At 36.6% G+C, this 20681-nt stretch overlaps 1 protein-coding gene across 1 annotated transcript in view; it reads right to left on the reverse strand.

Annotated features, from left to right (window-relative positions):
- Positions 1–303: 303 nt before the first annotated feature.
- Positions 304–20681, reverse strand: part of CATSPERB (catsper channel auxiliary subunit beta) — an 88247-nt gene continuing 67869 nt past the window's right edge. Inside the window, exons 18-26 of the mRNA XM_087952070.1 lie at positions 19000–19326; positions 16263–16402; positions 13282–13491; positions 10490–10600; positions 10087–10197; positions 7517–7655; positions 6960–7060; positions 4998–5072; positions 304–593 (exon numbers count right to left, since the gene is read on the reverse strand). Of these exons, the coding sequence (XP_087808196.1) occupies positions 378–593; positions 4998–5072; positions 6960–7060; positions 7517–7655; positions 10087–10197; positions 10490–10600; positions 13282–13491; positions 16263–16402; positions 19000–19326 (1430 nt within the window). The 3' untranslated portion in view covers positions 304–377. The remainder of the gene's footprint in view (positions 594–4997; positions 5073–6959; positions 7061–7516; positions 7656–10086; positions 10198–10489; positions 10601–13281; positions 13492–16262; positions 16403–18999; positions 19327–20681) is intronic.

Consider the following 20681-nt stretch of genomic DNA (forward strand, 5'->3'; position numbering starts at 1 on the left):
GCTAGATTTGATTTACAGAACTTTTAATCAAGAAATAACTGGTACTTAATAATACAGAGAAGAAATGGGTATATATTTAATACCTTTTCTTTTACTTTTTAATTATGTTACTGTACACTGTTGAATGACATTTTCTGAACATCAGCTATACTTTTGCAAAAATAAATGCATACATAACTGACTTCCTCACTGAAAACCTAGAAAGTTCTTGGCAACAGCGACTAGAATTATGTCATATTTAGAAATAAATGAGCATTCTTTTTGTTATCTAACAAGAAAAAAAACTGTAACAAAACCCTTCAATTCTTGTGGGCCAAATTACACAAAAATAGTCATATACTGGCATGGCAGTGAGAACATTGTGGCATAATTGACAATTATGATTTGTTGCTCTCAGATGATTCTTTACTGGTAACTGAAGTTTTTGATTCTACTTTGTTTCTGATTTTTTTCCTTTTAAAAAAATTTATTATCTGGATTTCATAGTTGTGCAGAAGAAAAGCCGCAAAGAGAATCCCTCCTACTAACACAGCTACAATTGTACTGATGAGGTACTGTCCTGGAAAAGCCAATGGTGCATCATCAACATAAATCTGCAATAAAAAATATATTCTGGTAAATTGAAAAATCATATTACTTTAAAAGTTGTTACTTGAGATAGATAACTTAAGTTTACATTAGTATTACTGAGAGGGATCTAGGAGTCCTAGTGGATAACCACTTAAAGATGAGCCACCAGTGTGCTGCAGCTGCCAAGAAAGCCATTGCAATCCTAGTCTGCATCAACAGAGGGATAGTATAGCACCAAGATCACACAAAATATTAGTACTGCTACATACTGCTTTGGTAAGACCAGACTTAGAATACTGCATATTCTGGTCCCTTCAATATAAAATGATACTGAGATTCTAGAAAGAATGTAGAGAAGAACAACAAAGATGATTAGGAGGCTGGAAGCTGAAACATATCATGAATTGTTGCAGGAATTGGGTATATCTAGTGACTAGTCTAACAAAGAGCAGGACTAAGGATAGCAGCCTTCCAATATCTTAGAGCAGGGGTCGCCAACCTTTTGGACCTCAGGGACCACCAAACTCATAATTTTAAATCCCAGGGACCACTAACCGGTTCTGTGGGCATGGCCTAATTTGTGGGTGTGGCTTGGTGGTCATTGACTGGTGGTCATGGCTTGTATGTAAATATTATAAATATTTATATAAATATTGAATTTTTTATAAAAAAAGAGCAACTTTTACCCAAAATCAGGCAAAGCAGGCAGGCAGATTGAGTTGCTCACAGAATCATTCAGTGATCTATCTATCTGCCATCAGCTACGTGAGTCTGTCACATAAAATTTGCTTGCCGTGAGTCTGCACTGAATAATAGAACCTTCAGTCCTAAGGGAGGTTCGGCTGTGCTTAAAAGAAGAGCCGAAGATCTAAAGACTAGCTAGAAAGCAAGAAATCCAACCATTTCCTGCTTCCTAAATCTCCCGGCACAGCAGAACAGATGATGGTCGGAAAAAGGAAAAATAGCAACTTAGCAGGCAAGTTTGCTGGATAAGAAGTGAGTGGGTGGGGAGGGTTCCCGCAGGCCATGTGGGCGATGCAGCCTTGTATTTCTGCACAGCCTGGATTAATTGCTTTGGAGGGGTGATCTGGGGGTGAGATTTCTCTGCGGCCCACCAAAATGTTCTCGCGGTTGGAGACCACTGCTTTAGCAGATGTCACAAAGAAGAGGGGAGTGAACCTATTCTCCAAAGCACCTGACAGCAAGGCAAGAAGTAACAGAGGAAACTTATCAAAGAGAGAAAACCAACTTAGAATTAAGGCAATATTTCCTGGCAGTGAGTACAATTAATCAGTGGAACAACTTGCCTCTAGAATTTGTGGATGCTCAAGCAGTGGGGTTTTTTTTTTAAACAAATTTTATTAATTTTACAGACAAACAAAGCATCATTAAACATTAAAGACATTGAACCTCTTTCCATTATAAATTTTACAAGGCAAATAAAACATTATTTTATACAATACAATTCTAATATATCCCATTTCCACTTAAATATTTTTTTAACAAATTTCTCATTATTTCTCTTTAGTCTTATTCAATTACATTTCTTCTATATTTATCCATTTTATACTCATCATATTCATACTTCCCTCTGCCTTGTTTACAAATATTCCTCTCGCTTTCTCCCAAGGTTTTATTAAATCTCAATCAGACATACACACACAAAACACAAAAACATAAAACTTCTTTTTAAAAAGTAGCTTGGCCCCGGATTACCTCTCTTTGTATGGACTTCAATTAAATTCATGTTCAACTTATATACCATTACCTATCTTATTACCCTTCTATATCTTTATTATAACTTCTCCCCGCTTTCCACTCTTCTTAATTCTATTTTATTTATTTCATCTTAATTTAAATCATTGTATTTGTATCTTTTGTCCATTCTTTTCAATTATCCATTTATCTCATTCATATTAGAAAAAAAAAATATTTCTCCTGAAATCACTAATCGAAGTATGATGCCTTTCCATCGCTCCCCTACATTAACATCTAATTCCCTATCTAATTCTGCTTAGTACATTCTACTTACTAAAATAGTAAATCCATAAAGTAATTAAATATATAATTAAACATTAAATCTCATAACATTCCAATTATCTATTTCAAAAACAAATACCATAATAATAAGTTCGTACGAACATCCACACAATAGTCAAACTCTATACTTAAACTAAATGTTTTAGACATTCCTTTTAATATTTTATTAAATCTTAAAATCTATCATTATTAAACCTTTAATATTTTAATCTTTACTTAAGCCTTATAAAATTCTAATTTTCTAATTCTCATACAAATACTACAATACTATCATGTACCTTGCAGAAACATTTTGAAACAAAGTTATTACCCATTATCCATAAAAAAAGATTTCTTCTCCACACCTTATTTCATACCTTTTTGGCTTTTTTCCCCCTTCTTCCTTCCTATCTTATCCCATCTGGTCTTTTTACCCCCCTTCGCTCCCCCCCCCTGTTACATTTCTCTTTTCTTTTGCTTTCTAACAGTATATTGATTATGCATCTTATTTTTCTCTTTCTTGGATGTTTTTTTTTAAGTCTTATGTCCTTTTAGACTCATTAAAGATGGCTTCTTCTTCTTCTTCTTCTTCTTCTTCTTCTTCTTCTTCTTCTTCTTCTTCTTCTTCTTCTTCTTCTTCTTCTTCTTCTTCTTCTTCTTCTTCTTCTTCTGTATCCTCCATTAATTGCTATGTTTGTTGATAAGTAGCAAGCACCATTTCTAAAAAGCAAAAAATTTCTCTCACACCGTCTTTACCTTCTTTTTTTTATCCTCTCTCAGTTCATCAACAGATAAAGCCATTATAAACCTTTTCTTCTTCTTTTTTCTCTTCTTCTTCTTTTTAAAACAACCAAGATAATTCAAAACTTAAAACAATTCCCCAAAATCCCAAAGTCATCAAACAGTCCAAACAGAACACAAAGTTCTTCACACTTTTTCTTCCTGGGGTAATATCAGTTGGCAAGGGGAAAAAAAACCCAATCTGTATTTTAAAGTCTCATTACAATTAACTTCCAATCTCAAAATCTTCCAGGCATCTCCTCCAGCAAAATCTTAATGAAAATTTTATTTTTGTCCTCTCCCTTCCCACTTATAACAGAAAGCTTTAAATTTTTACCTTCTATAAAATAGCAGGATTTTCAATATCCATTTGTTAAGTCCATGTGGAAGGAGAGTAAACTTTCTCTTAAAACACTTTCACTCGCCGCTTGTAAATCTCTTCTGGAAACAAAGTATCTTTCAAAAAATCCGAATTTTCAGGATATTACTTGTATTACTTGTATCTTATAGTCCAGTTCAGCCAAGAAACTTTCGCTTCAGCACTTTCTCTTCCTCCAGCACAATCTTGTCCAGCTGTCAGCTTCTTTGTGGCGGCCATTACAGACCGCCGCTCCACCGCCTTGAGAAAGAGGGTTAAGCCGGGTGGGGAAGGGGTCTGTGAAGACCCCAACCCCCTGTCCGGATCCCTCCTATCTTGGGCTGCCTCTTCATGGCAGCCCTAGCCTCCAGATCAATAGATCAATAGATCGCGCAGGATCGCAAATCCCAAGCAGTGGGGGTTTTTAAGTGGAGATTGGACAGTCATTTATTTGGAATGATATAGAGCCTCCTGCTTGAGCAGAAGGTTGGACTAGAAGAACTCCAAGGTCCTTGCAACTCTGTTCTTTTGTGTATTCTGTGTATATCTGTTACAACAAAAGGAACGATCTTTGAAGCAGGAAAGGTTCCACTTGCTACAAGGAAAGGAATAGAGAATCTGCTGGTACCCACAGCTCTTTTATTATGTTGGGGACTATGAAGACTGGATGCAGTGTTTGCGTTCTATCACTATTCATTTGTAAAAATGTTATGACTCAGACATTGCTGTGGGGATACTTCAGAGTTCAGACAATATAACTTAAATTTGTTGAAGATGGGATTGTTGTTGATTATATCTGTTGTCAGCTTTGGAAACCATATTCCACACTGCCACATAACCTGAGAGAGTGGGAGTGGGGTGATTTCAATTAAATAGCACTAAGTAGACAAAACAAAATTCGTTTGTAAGTTCAAGGTCATTTAGTATGGCACAGGATGAAATAAAGACCTTACTTTTGGACGGATTGTGATTGGGCCATGTGATGTGATGACGACCAAGTGGGGATGGATTTGTCGTTTGAGAAATTGTGGAAAGCTGAAAAAACTTTTAGATTCAGGTTTCCACAGATGTGCCGGAGTTATTCTAATAAAGGTACTTTTGAGATATGTTTGTCTCGGAGTTACTGATTGGAATGGAGATTTGCTGGAACGCTGACATCTGTACTAAGATATAGTTACTGTATATAAATAATTTTTTGCCAATGTAATTATTCTATATATTTTGGGATTGTTTCACATTCTTCTATATTTCAGTACTGTGAAAAATATACCTGAAATTCATCAAATAAATTGCAAAAGGAGACTCCAGGAATAGTGGATACTCTAAAATGGAAAAGTTCAGATCCCTGTTAAAAAGAAAAATTAATTTTTATTAGTGCCTAATAATATTCCTTTTGCTACAAATACATTTTCTAACATTGCTTAATCTGCTAAAATTAATGTTATGAATTGAAATGTCTATGGGAATTTTCAGTCATCGAGAAACATGCTTTTCCAAAAGGCAACTGGACTTTTTGGTTTTTTTTCAAGAGAAGAGAAGAGAAGAGAAGAGAAGAGAAGAGAAGAGAAGAGAAGAGAAGAGAAGAGAAGAGAAGAGAATTCTTTATTGGCCAAGTGTGATTGGACACACAAGGAATTTGTCTTGGTACAAATACTCAGTGTACATAAAAGAAAAGATACATTCATCAAGAGTCAAGAATCATAAGGTACAACACTTAATGATAATCATAGGGTGCAATAAGCAATCAAATCATACTAGGAAACAGTCAATATAAATAGTAAGAATACAAGTGACAAAATTACAGTCATACAGTCACAAGTGGGATGGGATGGGCAATAAGGAGTGATGAGAAGATTAATAGTAGTGCAGACTTTGTAAATAGTTGGACAGTGTTGAGGAAATTATTTGTTTAGTAGAGTGATGGCATTTGAGAAAAAAACTGTCCTTGTGTCTAGTTGTTCTGGTGTGCAGTGCTGTATAGCATGTCTTGAGGGTAGGAGTTGAAACAGTTTATGTCCAGGATGTGAGGGGTCTGTAAATATTTTCACAGCCCTCTTTTTGACTCATGTAGTAGACAGGTCCTCGATTGAAGGCTGGTTGTCGTAATTGTTTTTTCTGCAGTTCTAATTATTCTCTGAATTTTTTTCTGTCCTGTTGGGTTGCAGAACCAAACCAGACCATTACAGAGGTGCATTTTGAGTCTGTAACAGACTCAAAATGAAACCCATTCTCCATCATTCAATCAGAATTGAAGAAACTTTTTGGATGAAAAGCAAAACATTTTCAAGAAAAAACCAACAATCAAGAAAGTTGAACTGCCTTTTGGAAAAGCACCTTTGGGACATGAATGGAAACGAATAGTTTTCTCTATTACTATATTACTTTATTTCCAAAGTGGGATTTGCTGTCCTAAATAACTTGATTGGTTTTAGATAGATGACTTTATTTGGACAGATGGATAGGGCTTTAAGTGCATGTTACATTTATCATCTATTGTCTGCCTGTCTAGGCCAATTCTGCCTTCTCTGAATATTCATGAATATGAATATTATGGTGCAGTTTTTTCTTTGCTTTGGGAAATTACTAAAATTAGTTAACAATGTGAAAATATTTGTCCTGAATTATTTAATGCAATGTGTATGCTAACTAATTGTAGTTTATTCAACATATCCTAGATAGCAAAATCATGCAATTTTAACAAATATGATTTAAGATTTTTTTTCTTGAGGTATTCAATTTAAGATACACCGGTAGGGTAGTAATTAACATTAGGATGGAAAAATTCTCCCTTTGGTGCAAAAACAAAGATTTTCTCTACAGTTAAAATTGCCAATTCTTTAATTGGTCATTATGACCAAAATCGTGACCAAGGAAGAAAGCTTTAACCCATCTGTGTCTTCTGATGCCAATGGCATTCACATTCCCCCCAGACTGTCAGTAGTATAGAATCTTTTCAACCTGCTTGCCTTGCTGGATTTTCTTTGTGTCAGGCAGTTCTTTTAGTTCCATGGGGGGAGGGAGGGTTACAAATGTAGTTTCTCCTTGGGGTGCAAAAACCTGGATGATAGCTACTTGACATGTACCTCCTCTCCCTCTAATGATCATCCAGAATTTTGGAGCAAGATATGGTCGTCCTAAAACAGGCTGGGGTAGGATTCAAAATAGGGAATGCCAGATTGTTGCAACACTTTCAGTTTTTCTATTCAAAACATGTATTTTATCAGAAGCTTACAGTTATTGATATAGTTAGCCCATCTGGATTATACAACTTGGTTTTGACCTGCTTCTCCAAGTACATCCTTAGTTTTGTCAAACTTAATGTTTTGTTGGTACCTGAAAAAAATAGTTAAAATAGTTTTTGAGTTAGTTCTACATATTGTCTGATTATACATTCCAGTGATAAATTAATCCGACATAAAAAGGGTAAATTAGCCCATGCTTTAAATAAAGGTATTCTTTTGTAAAAACTAAAACTAAAAATTTAGATTAGAAATGAGAAATGGAGACCTATCTGCAGCAGATTTTTTGTTATGATGATAACTTATGATGAAAGGACAAACTGAAAACTTGGTAAAGCAAAGTATCAAAGGTCTTTATCATGAGTGTTTGGGTGGAAACTTTTCAAGAATAGTGAAAATGAAAGTAAATAGATCTGGAAAACAATATTTTTCATTTTAAGTTATTGTAGATATAGCAAGGAAGAGAACATTAAAGAACATGTCAACACAAATATTTTGAACAGAATTTCTCAGAAAGATTCCTTCTGAACCCCAGCAGTCTGCTTCTTACCTGAAATTACCCAGTTTGTCCGATTGTTTACTTCATGTATGGTAATAAAATAAGGAGATGTCAGATTAACAAGATAACCCTCATCTTCCACAACAAAATAGAGAGGAAGGTCCTTTACTGGAAATTTCATCCGCAGAGCCTAAGGACAAATGAATCATAGAGACAGAAATGTTAAAATCATTACACACACACACACACACACACACACACACCTTGGGATGTAATCCATCAGGTCCTGGTGATATGAAGTCATCTAGAGTGAATAAGTGTTCTCTTATCATTTTCTTGCTTATTTTGACTTCCTTCCTAATCTGTGTTAAGCAGTTCTGCTTTCTCTCTGCTGCTTGTCACCTTCTTACTATTTTCTCCCACTAATGGGTCAATCATTTCCTTGACTTTTTTCATACTTTGTACATGTTGAGAGAAATTTTTTGTTATTTTTGACATTTGTTGCAAGTCTTCGTTCCTTTTGAGCCTTAGATTTACTGACTTCATCTTTGCAGGTTTGGGTTATTTGCTAATATTCTGCCATAGTTATGTGCCTTTCCCCACTTTTTATATTTGCCCTTTTTGCCTTTCAGTTTATTAGAGAGTTATTTGTGCAGCCACACTGGTTTCTTTTGAGTTCTCTTATGTTTCTTCTTCACTGGTATTGTACTAGACTGGGCTTTTATAATCCCACTTTTAAAGTTTCCCAAGCTTCTTGGGTTGTTTTCTCTTGAGGATTCTCATCCATGGAATCCTTATCAAGCTCTCTCTACATTTATTCCAATAAACTTTCTTAAAGTCCAAGACTCTAGTTTACCTTTTTTTCCCTATTCCTTGTGCTTTGCATAATGTTGAATTCCAATATTGCATGGTCACTCCCTTCAAAGTTCCTGTAACTTCAACACCTTCTATCATTTCATCTCTGTTAGTGAGAATTAAATCCTGGTTGGGGAGTTGAAGTCCACAAGTCTCAAAGATAATGTAACTACATAGGTAATGTAACTACCGTGTTTCTCATATAATAAGGCCGGGTCTTATTTTTTTTTGAGCCCCGAAAAAATGGCTAGGCCGTCTTTTCGGGGTGACTTAATTCCCCCCTTGCATCTTCAGGCAGGCGGGCGGCGATGGCTTGGATGTTGACCTCGGCGTTGGTGGGGCACTTCGTATCGGGTCAATGCAGGCAGCACCATATCCGGGTGTGCAACAAAAGTACTTCCTAACGGCAAGCCCCCACACCATTTTGCATGTTTTAATATAGGCCTTAATTTGGGGGGAGGGGCTTAATTTCATTTCATGCCTATAAAATATGCTGGGACTTCCTATTGGGGGAGGCCATATTGTTGGAGAAACAGGGTATATAGCCAAAAAGGCGAGTTGTTAACCTAATCTTATGTAACTTTTTCTCTGGTAATATTACACGAATAACTAGAACATACAAAACATTTGCTAAACCAATACTCGAATACAGCTCATCACTCTGGAAACCACATTATGTATCTCATATTAACACAGTTGAGAAAGTCCAGAAATATTTCACAAGAAGAGTTCTCCACTCCTCTACTCGTTGCAGAATACCTTATGCCACCAGATTCAAAATTCTAGACCTAGAAAACCTAGAACTACGCCGCCTTAGGTCTGATCTAAGTATAGCATATAAAATCATACATTGCAATGTCCTACCAGTCAATGAATACTTCAGCTTCAACCATAACAACACAAGAGCAAACAGTAGATACAAACTCAAGGTTAATCGCACCAAACTTGATTGCAGGAAATACGACTTCAACAACAGAGTGGTCAATGTCTGGAATACTCTACCTGAGTCTGTGTTTTTTTTCCCCAAACCCCAAAAACTTTAACCTTAGACTGTCTACTATTGACCTCACCCCTTTCCTAAGAGGCCTGTAGGGAACATGCATAAGCGCACCAACGTGCCTACCGTCCCTGTCCTATTGTTTCTTTTATATTTTATATTTATTTTTCTTATATGTATCCATATATTTATAACTATGTTTTTACTTATACCTATTATCTTGTAAGCAATTGACAAATTAAATAAAAAATAAAAAAAAAGATGCCAAGTTGGGAAACCCCTGCTCTAGTTCCCTTCTCTACCTTTTGGGAGACAAAGCTGTCTGCTAGATTTGTCAGGTTTGTCATTTCAAGGAAGATATGTTTGCATACTAATTTTATATGTATCAATAGAAGAGAATTTTTGTAGCTAAGGATTGAACTGTGGAATCCTTGGTGTACTGATGAGATTACCTAGTTTAGTAATGAAACATCTGCAAGAAAACAACCAAGGTCAGGGAGTACCAAGGATGCACACTACCTGTGTAGAGATTTCTTGATCCATATTGGGTGGTTAAAAAGCCAGTTGGACAGTCTATTTTTGGAATTATTTTCTTAGAGAGGTGTGCCTCTCACAATTTTTTTTAAACATATTGCTAATTAAATATCACGTAGTTGATTATATTTGGTTCTGAATGTTACTGTGTCTTTGTCCATATCTCCCAAAATTATTTCTAGAATGAAGCCCTTTTCAAACACATTAATTTAATTATGCGGCAGTTAATGCTTACCTTCTCTTTACAATCTGAAAAGGCAACAGAAAATGACAGCTTCATATGATCAGCACATTTGCACTGGGCTCGGCTTGATTTGTTAGCACATTGTTTGTACTTTCCAGAGGCCTGTGGAAAAGACATCCATTGATCTAAAACTGTGAGATCAAAGTGTGACTGTTTAGTCAGTGACATTTTTGACTATCATTTGTTCACATGTAGGCTCCTCAATGATAGAGTAGGGATGGAAAGGGATTTGCAACTGCTTTTCATTATTATAAGTAGCTTGTAATTTATGAATACACTTGTACATTAACATTGTACATGAACATAATGCATAGCAGCAAGGTATTTTAAGTTTATTTAAATCTTAAAAATCATGGCATTCAAAGGACAAAAATGATTAATAACCAAAACTTACTTTTGATCCTTCAAAATAATTTCTCATTCTAGGTTTACTTGGATCTGCATTATAAAAATTATCTGTGAGTGGAACAGCAATTCCCATTACAGATGGTGGTCTATAGTTCACCTATATTAACAATAACAACAAAAACTGTTGGGGAATACAAAGAGCATCCTTTTTCTAATCCCAAACTTAATTTCCTACTTACTAGTATCATTGATTCCTATGAAATTACCCTGATTCCACTGAAAGTGGTCTTTAAAAATTGTACTAGAAATCCCAATCTTCAGTATAATTTACATAATCAAATATGCATGTGCAGGAGATTCCACCCCCCACAAAAAAACATTAGTCAAATAGTTGTTACTCATGTCTGTAATTATGACAAAGAGTTGTAAGCTCCAGAGAGAAAAACACTATGAACATAGTAATTTCTTCAAAAGAAAAGTGATGTGGGCAACAAACCAACAAACATCAAATAAAGAATAGCGAAACCAAATCTCTACCTAAAATCTCTACCTAACAGTGGCTAGGTGGCCACTGTGTTGCTACTAAACCCACAGGTTTTTTTTACTTACCGGAAATATATATACAAAATATCCACCCAATCCACACACAAAAGAGGGAATAGGTACACATGTACATATACAAGGCAACAGGGGTGGGATCCTACCGCCATAACAACCAGTTTGGGGAGTGCGTGCTTTGTGTGCACTGTGCGTGCGTGCGCACTATTTACAAATTACTGGCTCTGGCAAGCATTCACCTTCTCCTGCTGACGAGCAGCACTCAGCTGTGCCACGCAAAGCACTTGAGAAGGAAAAGGCAGGTAATAAAGCACAGCCTAGAGCCCCAGGCAGGTGGGTGGGCCAAACAGAGGACCAGAAGATCGTGGCAGCGAACCAGTTTGCTGTCAGCTGATCTTCGGAGCTACCGGTTCTATAGAACCAGACTGAACCAGTAGAATCCCACCCCTGAAAGACAAATAAAGGATTCAGAACTTTACACAAAGTTTAAGTGTTACGCACCCATTTGCTTTCCACCACCCCTGGACTCTCACTCTTTTTCACTCTTGGGACCCTGGATTCTAAGAATCCTGTTGGAGTTCTGAAGCTTAGCTATGAATCTGTGACCTAAAATTGATGGAATCACCTGGCCTTTTCTATACTCCTGGAGTCTGGAGATGCAAAGGAAATTAGAAGGGCATAGTTGGTTCTGATAGATCCCAAAGCCAGGGCTAGATTTGAATTGTTCTCTACAAAGAAGTTCTTACAAAGAATTGTTCTCTACATGGCTTGCAGCACTTTTCATTCAGGCTTCAAAATATGCTGGAAAGGAAAAATGTAACACTGGAATAGGCACAACTGCTTTAAGCTTTCCCATTATACTGCTATATGCGAAATCCAAACATTGCACAGTCCAATGTTTTGTGACAAATAGCTTTGACCAAGAACTTCGCAGTGGCTGGATTTCTGCTTTCACTATATAATATGATTGTATGGTTGGGGCAACAGAGGAAAAGATCAGGGTATGCAAAAAAAAAAATGGTTTGCAAGAAAACACAAGATGAGAGATGTTCATAATTTTTTTAATGATATTTCTGAACAGATTTATTTGTGGGTGGCTTTCAATAAAAAGTACTAAAACAGTTAAAATTAGAAAAAACGAATAGAACAGTTAAAAACCAAGATGGTGGAAGGCCTAGGAGTGGGAATTTTCTCTACCAGTCAGACAGCCCCAGGCCAAGCAATCGAATCAGGTTCTTAGGCTCTGCGTAAGGCCAGGAGTGTTTGGGTGGACCTCACCTTTGACAGGAGAATATTTCAGAGGGCATATTTAAGGCTCAAAATTGTTTGGCCGTTGGGATCTGAAGTAGGCACTTTCTGCAGGAATGAGTGCAGCAGGCTAGTCCCATCACAATGAGACAGTTTCTCAGATAACCTACTTTATCATTGTCAGATGGCCACTGTACTAGTACTTTTTTTTTTTAACATGTGTCATGTACTCTGTAACATTTTTGCTGCCTATACTTCTTCTTTTGGTAACATCAATCAATGTTCTCCTCAAAGTATGGTAAAAAAAAAAATCAAAATGGCAGTTATGAGATTGAAGCTTTGTCTGTCTTTTTTATGTGCATTGCACACACAGGTCACATGCAAATATGAGCAGAGTTTCAGCAACATCTTTGTGGCCGCCATCTTGACATTTTTAATCTCACCTTGGGGACATCACTACATCAATTGAGAGCTTCTACTAACTTTTAACTTCCATATGGGGAGTCAGGAAGACTAGCTACTACTTGTTGTGGTTCACTGGCAGCAATCAGGAGGACATTCCAGAGAAGCCTGTGCTGGGTGTGAGTGAGAGCAGGATGATTCATGGAAGAGCAGCACAGGTGACTCTGGAGTAAGAATGCTAATTAATGGCCCCTCCCTCTAGGGAATATAAGCCTGGTTTCAAACGGCTTTTGCCTTTGCAAAAGGCAAAAGTTTGAAGGAGTTAGTGTGATGATTACAGACTTACAGATTTATTGGACTTGGTAAGTTGCTAAGCAATGCTATCTCACAAATAAGCAAAGGACACTCTGCTGTATCTTACCCATGACAAATTTGCTATAGTTTCCTTATCATTTTTTAAAAATAATTCATTTCCTAATTAAAGGAATGGTTACAATGAAATTCAGTGCCATACTTTGATCCCAGGTGTCTGATTATGTCCATCTCTGAAACAGTGGTGCCCAGAGACCATATTGCTACATTTTGTTTTCCCCTGTCTAGAGCATTTTGAAAATTCTTTAGTTTCCTTACCGGCAGAACCATCAAATATTTACTAATCTCTGAATTATTGTATCCGAAGGTATCCTCTGGAGACAGCCAGTCCGATTGAGACAGTTTATAAGGTAGAACATAGTGTGTTGCTTTAAGGTAGGAGCACGAACTCTTCAAGGTTAACAAAATACATGCAACATCACATAAGAGACTGGCATGTGTCAGAACCACAGCTACGGTCGTTCTACCCTAGGAATGATAATTAAAATGCATAATATTAATTTGCCCCCAATTTAAAATAAATATTATCCCATCATAAGGCTTTATCTATGCAAGCCCAACTATTAAAATAGTTAAATATTTATGCCAGAGGTGGGCTGCTGCTGGTTCACACCAGTTCTGGTGAACTGGTAGTTAAGATTAGGCGCAGTTTGGCAAACTGGCAAATCCCACCACTGGTTGGCCCTACCTGTTTTTTGGACCATTTTTAGGCCATTTACAGGCCATTTTTGGGCTGGTTTTTTGGGCCTGGAAACAACCCCCAAACAGCCTGAAAAATTGTTGAATCCTACCTCTTCCTTTGAGGCAAGTGGCCGGGAGGTGGGGCTGGGTGTGATGAGTCATGTCACTCACCCAGTCACATGACCAACCAACCATGGCTACCCAGACAGAGAACTGGTTGTTAAAAAAATTGCAGCCCACTACTGATCTACTATATCTTTCATTACAATAGTTCAAGAATTTAGGTGGGAGAAATATGTCTTCAGTGGTGACATTCTTTGTACATTGAAATACAGCAAATATAATGTATGCATCTTAAGTGAATGGTTCCAATCAGCTAAAAAAACACTGGGGGAGTCATCCAATGTGCTGATGGACTGTACCATACCATACCATACCATACCATACCATACCATACCATACCATACCGTACCTATACTATACCACACTACACTACACGATACTACACTACACTACACTATACTGCATTGCTCCATAAGGAAGATTCTGTTGTTCTGATTTGTTGCCTGAAGACTGTTAAGATCTGGACAAGAGAAAACAGGTTTGGATTGAACCAAAGCAAGAACAAGTTGCAGTTTATACATTGTGGTTCTTCTTTGGTATCAGTGTTATCCTTAAACAGACAGGCATTTCCTGTGCAGGAACAGGGTCATTGTTTAGGGGTCCTTCTGGATTTGCAAATGGACACTGTGACTAAGAGGGATTAAAATTAAGTATGAGTTAATAGTCTCTTTTATGTGCTAATGTTCTAATGTTTGGAACTTACTTTTCCAAAAGGCCCTCAAAACTTAGTTATTATGCCTGGGGTTCACAGGTTACTAGACATTACTGAGATGGTTCCATTATTGAGCTGGCCATTTTTATCCTTCTTTTTGCCTTGGGTTTATATCTTTGGTTTTTCTAATATTAATATGAATTTTTACATTTTACACCTGTATATTTTACATTGTTACTTTATCTGATTGTTGTGCAGAGTCAGACAGATATGGAAAATCCCCCCCCCCTTCCTTCCTTCCTTCCTTCCTTCCTTCCTTCCTTCCTTCCTTCCTTCCTTCCTTCCTTCCTTCCTTCCTTCCTTCCTTCCCTCTGCATGGCAATTGGTACTGGGAAGTCTATTGTGGCAGGAAGCACAGAGCTTCCCTCATCTTGGGTAATAAAAAAGGAATAGAAGTTAGAGAAAGGGGGATTAATGGAATATATATTTTTGCATTATAAGGTGAATTAATAATAAGGGAATTTAGAATTTTAATGAGGGTAATTTTGAATATGTTATATTGAATAATCAAACAATTGAAGAATACAATTTTAACATAAATATGTGTACTATTAACTATATAAGATTGTTGAATGCAGTAAATATGAATAGTAACATTCTGTTTGTAAGAAAAGGAATGATACGTAGAATTTGATTGATATAAAAAGAACACTGAAATTTTGAATAAGATAATGAAAGATTATAATTTAATAAAAACAACTGTACTATTATTAGAATTATATAGCTTGTTAAACATAAATATGATGAATATTATTTTATTATTTTATTTAAATAAGTTGCAAAATGTGACTAGAAAGGGGATATTTTTAAAATATAATAGTGGCATAACTAAAAATCAGAAAGGGGATAAGTAATGAAAGATCATAATTCAATATAAATTGGTAAATTATTATTAGAATTATATAAATCTGTTAAACACTACAAATATGATTAATAATATTTTATTTGTAGTAAAAAGAGGGATACGTAGAATGTGGAGATTGACAAAAAAATAAGGTACTGAATGGTAAGGGGCATGCATAAGTGCACCATTGTGCCTCCCGTCCCTGTCCTATTGCCCCCATTTAATTGTACCTATTTTCTGTATTCTTACTCATGTTTATACTTATACCTATTATTTTGTAAGCAATTGACAAATCAAATAAATAAATAAAGGTGAATAATCAAAGAATGAAAGATTACAATTTGACAAAATATGTATATTAATATTAAATTTTATAAGATTGTCAACTGTATTAAATATGAAGAATATTGTCATATTTGTTTTAAAATGTAAGACACTCTGGTACCACACTGTTCACACAATGATATGCTTGTAAAAAAACAAGAAAAAAACAAAAAAAATATGAGCTTCCTTCATCTTAGAGTTCACTATCTACCTGTGTGGTGGCCGGAATAAACTTGGGAACTGAATGGATGACTTCAGTTTGAGAATACCTGAAGTAGTTCATTTGTTTACAACTCTTTGAACTACTTTGCATTTATTCTGACCTGCATATTAGTCCAGACTGGAATCTCTCTGTTATAGTTAATACTCCTTTAATATTCATTCCCTATATTATATATCCTATCCCAAGAAGAGATTTATATTTAAGCAGATCAAAACCAAAACAAGTTTATTGTGCAATATGTATTTGACAGAAAGTGCTGGCTTAAACATTTGAGATCTAGGTACATAGTTAACTCTATCAAACAGTTGAGCAAAACAGCTTGTGTATTTTACCTGTTCAAGATGTTTATTCCGAACAATGATATTGACTATATAACTATGATTATCATCCCAGTAATCTTCTGTAGCCAATTCCATTAGAGAAGGCCTTCCAACTAGTACTCTCAGCAGATACTGATGAAACACTATGTAAGCTGTGGATTGAAACAACCATGAACATTATATTTATCTTTACTATTTGCTTTCTGCAGAATAATTCCATGTAAGAGGAGGAGCACCTAGTATTTTACATACCAGTTACACAGATTATAATTTCTGAAAAACAAATAAAGCTAAATAAAGTTATTAACTGGAGCTTAGTAATTACACATTTTTCTACATAAAGCCCGATTTAAAGTTTATTATAAAGAAACACACATATGATAAATCCTAGTACCACTTTCTGAACCTATGCAGGTATTCAGTCTGCACAAGCAATGAGACACTGGAATCATGCTAGTTTGTGCCATTCAACTTAACATAAACTTGAATGAATGAGTTTTCATATTTGCATAAGGGCTGTAATGTGAGAAAGCCAACACATAACCATACCATATTTTGATAGTTCTGAACATGTTTCCTGCCATCCTGTTTGTTTTTCCTAATCCACTTGTTTTCCCTAATTTTGGTTTACAAGCCATTCCTTCTCCAATGACATCAGTGCCCTATACCCTATAACTCTCAAGAATCAAAACAATGCTTTATAGTAGGAGGAATTACCCTCGCACCAGTTTGGGAGAACCAGTTGTTAACTTTCTGGGCAGTTTGGTGAACTGGTTGTTGGAAGAAATCATTAGGGCTGAGAACTGGTTGTTAAATTATTTGAATCCCACCACTGCCTGCCACTCTTGAAACTCCAACCAATAAACATTCTGTTTATAATGATTTAGTATTGAGTCCTTTGGGAATGTGCCTTGGGCAAGAGATAGGTTGGTGGCTATTTTTCAATTGATTGCAATAAGGGAGCAAAAACTTAAAAATTCAGTGGTAAGAAAAGGTTTTACACAAGAGCAGGAAAATTCAAGTGTACAGTACAGGTATAGAATAACTGCAAGAGTGATCTAGATTAGAACTCCTATTAGACAATCACTTAAATATGAGCAAGCAGTGTCCCAATGCATTCCTAGGCTGCATTAACAGAGAAATAGAATCAAGGTTACATGAAGTGTTAGTACTGTTTTATAATGCCTTAGTAAGACCACACTTGGAAAACTGAGTCCAGTTATGGTTGTCACAATATTAAAAAGATGTTGAGAGTCTGGAAAGAGTGCAGAGAAGAGCAACAAAAATGATTAGAGGCTAAAACATATGAAGAATGGTTGCAGAAACTGGGTATGTCTAGTCTGGTGAAAAGGAGGATTAGTGGTGGCATGATAGCAGTATTCCAATATTTGAGGAATTGCCACAAAGAATAACAGAATAACAGAATGACAGAGTTGGAAGGGACCTTGTGGGTTTTCTAGTCCAACCCCCTCTCAGGCAGGAAGCGTTATACTATTTCAGACGAATCATTATCCAATCTCTTCTTAAAAACTTCCAATGTTGGAGCATTCACAACTTCTGGAGGCAAGTTGTCCCACTGATTAATTGTTGCAACTATCAGGAAATTTCTCCTTAGTTCTAGATTGCTTCTCTCCTTGATTAGTTTCCATCCATTGCTTCTTGTCCTGCCTTCAGGTGCTTTGAAAAATAGGTTAACTTCCTCTTCTTTGTGGCAGCCTCTTAGATATTGGAACACTGCTATCATGTCACACACACCACCCTAGTCATTCAGTTGATGCAGCCTAGGACTGCATTAGCTTTTCTGGCAGCTATAGCACACTGGTGGTTCAAATGTAAGTGATTGTCCACTAGGACTCCAAGATCCCTCTCACAGTTACTAATACTGAGATCTTTCTCTGAACTCTCTCTCCCTTGTTCTACCTCTTCCCTGCTCCGCCCAGCCTGACTTTGCTCTTCCCCAGTTTCCTCCACAGCCAATGGAGCCAATCTCCCGCTCCCTGTCAGCTATTCGTCTTCCTTTTGCTCGATAGGGGCATGACACCTATGCTAATAATTTTATTGTTATAAATCTTAGATTAAAAATGATAAAAGCTTGAAAGGCAATTAATGATTAATTCGGCAAGGATAGCATTTTTTTCCAGTGTAGAGTCAATCACCATCTAAGAAATTTTGCTTCAGAAGGTTATAGTGGAGGCAGGGATGAAATTTTTCAGCCTTTTCTACAAATTGAAAAGCAGATGAATGAATTATGGATTTCAGAGGCCTGATATTTCTATTTTGAACATTTAAAGATAAAAAGACAGAGCTACATATACTCATGGGCTCAGGTTGCCTACCCATGAATAGCAGTGCATATCTGCATTGAGGTTACTAAATAGCAATAGCAGCACTTATATCAGACTTATATATTGCTTCACAGTGTTTTACAGCCCTCTCTAAGTGGTTTACAGAGTCAGCATATTGCCCCCATCAGTCTGGGTCCTCATTTTACTGACCTCAGAAGGATGGAAGGCTGAGCCAACCTTGAGCCTCCTGAGATTCGAACTGCCAAATTGCAGTCAGCCAGCAGTCAGCAGAAGTAGCCTGCAGTACTGAATTCTAACCACTGCCCTACCACAGCTCTATGTAAAACATACATTTAACTTAAATTAATACTTTCATGCTTTAAAAACCTGTTGTGCATATATTTATAACACATTGAGAGTTAAAAAGAGAGAGATAAATACATGCACAATTCAAATGTTCTTACCAGTATTAACTGGAGTTGCTCTGAATGAAAATCTCAAATTTTCCCTAAGATCCAGGTATTTAATGGCATGGAGTGGTAGATCATCAAACTGTTGTATTACATATCTACATGAGTCAACTACAATTGTCCATTTTCTACCATTTGTTGTGCCAAAGTCATACAAAAACCACTCATTAGGTGGAAAAGAGGAGTTTAGAAGCATTTTTTCAGGCAAAGTGGTAGTCCCTAAAGCATTAAGATCATCCAAAACCTCAGTGATAAAGAAACTGCTAATGCCTGGAATCACCACTGTCTTTTCAACATCAGTTGGCTTAAATACATTAGCACCTGAAAAAAAATCATACAGAGAGAAACACAACTGCCATTAAAGATGAGTTGACATTATAACTAATAAGGCTAATTTACTCAATAGTAATTACCTGACCTATGCCAGTTTCACTTAGTAAAAGGAATCTTAGATTTTATACCTTAGTTAACAATAAAAGACACATTTTCATCATAGTTTACTAGCCATGTATGGTAGCCCTCTCAGATTAATTCTGCTTGTTATTCTTCTTTAGAATGAGAAAACAAACATAACTATGGGCTTTCTGGGAGTTGAGAATGAAAGTATTCTGCCTCAGGTGTCGCAGAAAATGGTAAACGTGGAGAAAAAGCCAAGGTAAATCCTTTCAACTAGACAATATTCTTTATGCTAAGTGAAGTTCTTAACCACTATGCTGTTTCAGTAGTAGTTCAGCAAAGATATACTGCAGAAGATATACTTTAGAGTGCATGATAAGATGTGTTGGATATGTTCACCATGCCAAGTTATTTCTAAAAATAAAAATGGCAGGGCGTAAACAAACCAGCAAACATTAGCTCAGTTGAATAGGTGATCCACTGCAAAGTAACCAATGAACTATTGAGGATAGCCCACAACCAACTAAAACGCTGTAGCCCAAACTGACAAAAGGACTCCAAGTGACAATATTGCCTGGATTTTTTTTAGGCTTCGTTATCACCATTTTAATAAAGGTTATAATTAACATTATTAGCATGGCATCTGTGCCTTCTTCTGAAGTTCAGGAAACCATGTTTTCTTTATCTAAAAATGAGGTCTGAAAAGGACTATAGGTAAAGGTAAAGGTTCCCCTCGCACATACATACTAGTCATTTCCAGCTCTAAGGGGTGGTGCTTATCTCCGTTACAAAGCTGAAGAGCCAGCACTGTCCGAAGACATCTCTGTGGTCATGTGGCTGGCATGGCTAAATGCTGAAGGTGTATGGAACACTGTTACCTTCCCACCAAAGTGGTCCTTATTTTTCTACTTGCATTTTTACATGCTTTCAAACAGCTAGGTTGGCAGAAGCTGGAACAAGTAACGGGAGCTCAGTCCGTTACATGGCGCTAGGGATTCGAACCACCAACTGCCGATCTTTCTGAACAACAAGCTCAGTGTCTTAGCCACTGAGCCACTGTGTCCCTGAAAACGACTATAGCCACTGAAATAAAGTAGTAATTCAACAAAAATCATTTTTTTTCAGGCTCAGAAATTCAAAGATATATACCGTATTTGCCGGCGTATAAGACGACTTTTTGTCCTGAAAAGATGCCTCCAATTGGGGGTCGTCTTATATGCCGGGTCGTCTTATACGCCGGCAAATAGTAATTGGGAAGCACTGCGGCTGCCCGCGGCTGA

This window comes from Notechis scutatus, chromosome 1 (genome assembly GCF_049901735.1).
Source record: "Notechis scutatus isolate UNSWTSFEM ecotype Mainland chromosome 1, rNotScu1.2, whole genome shotgun sequence".
NCBI lineage: Eukaryota > Metazoa > Chordata > Lepidosauria > Squamata > Elapidae > Notechis > Notechis scutatus.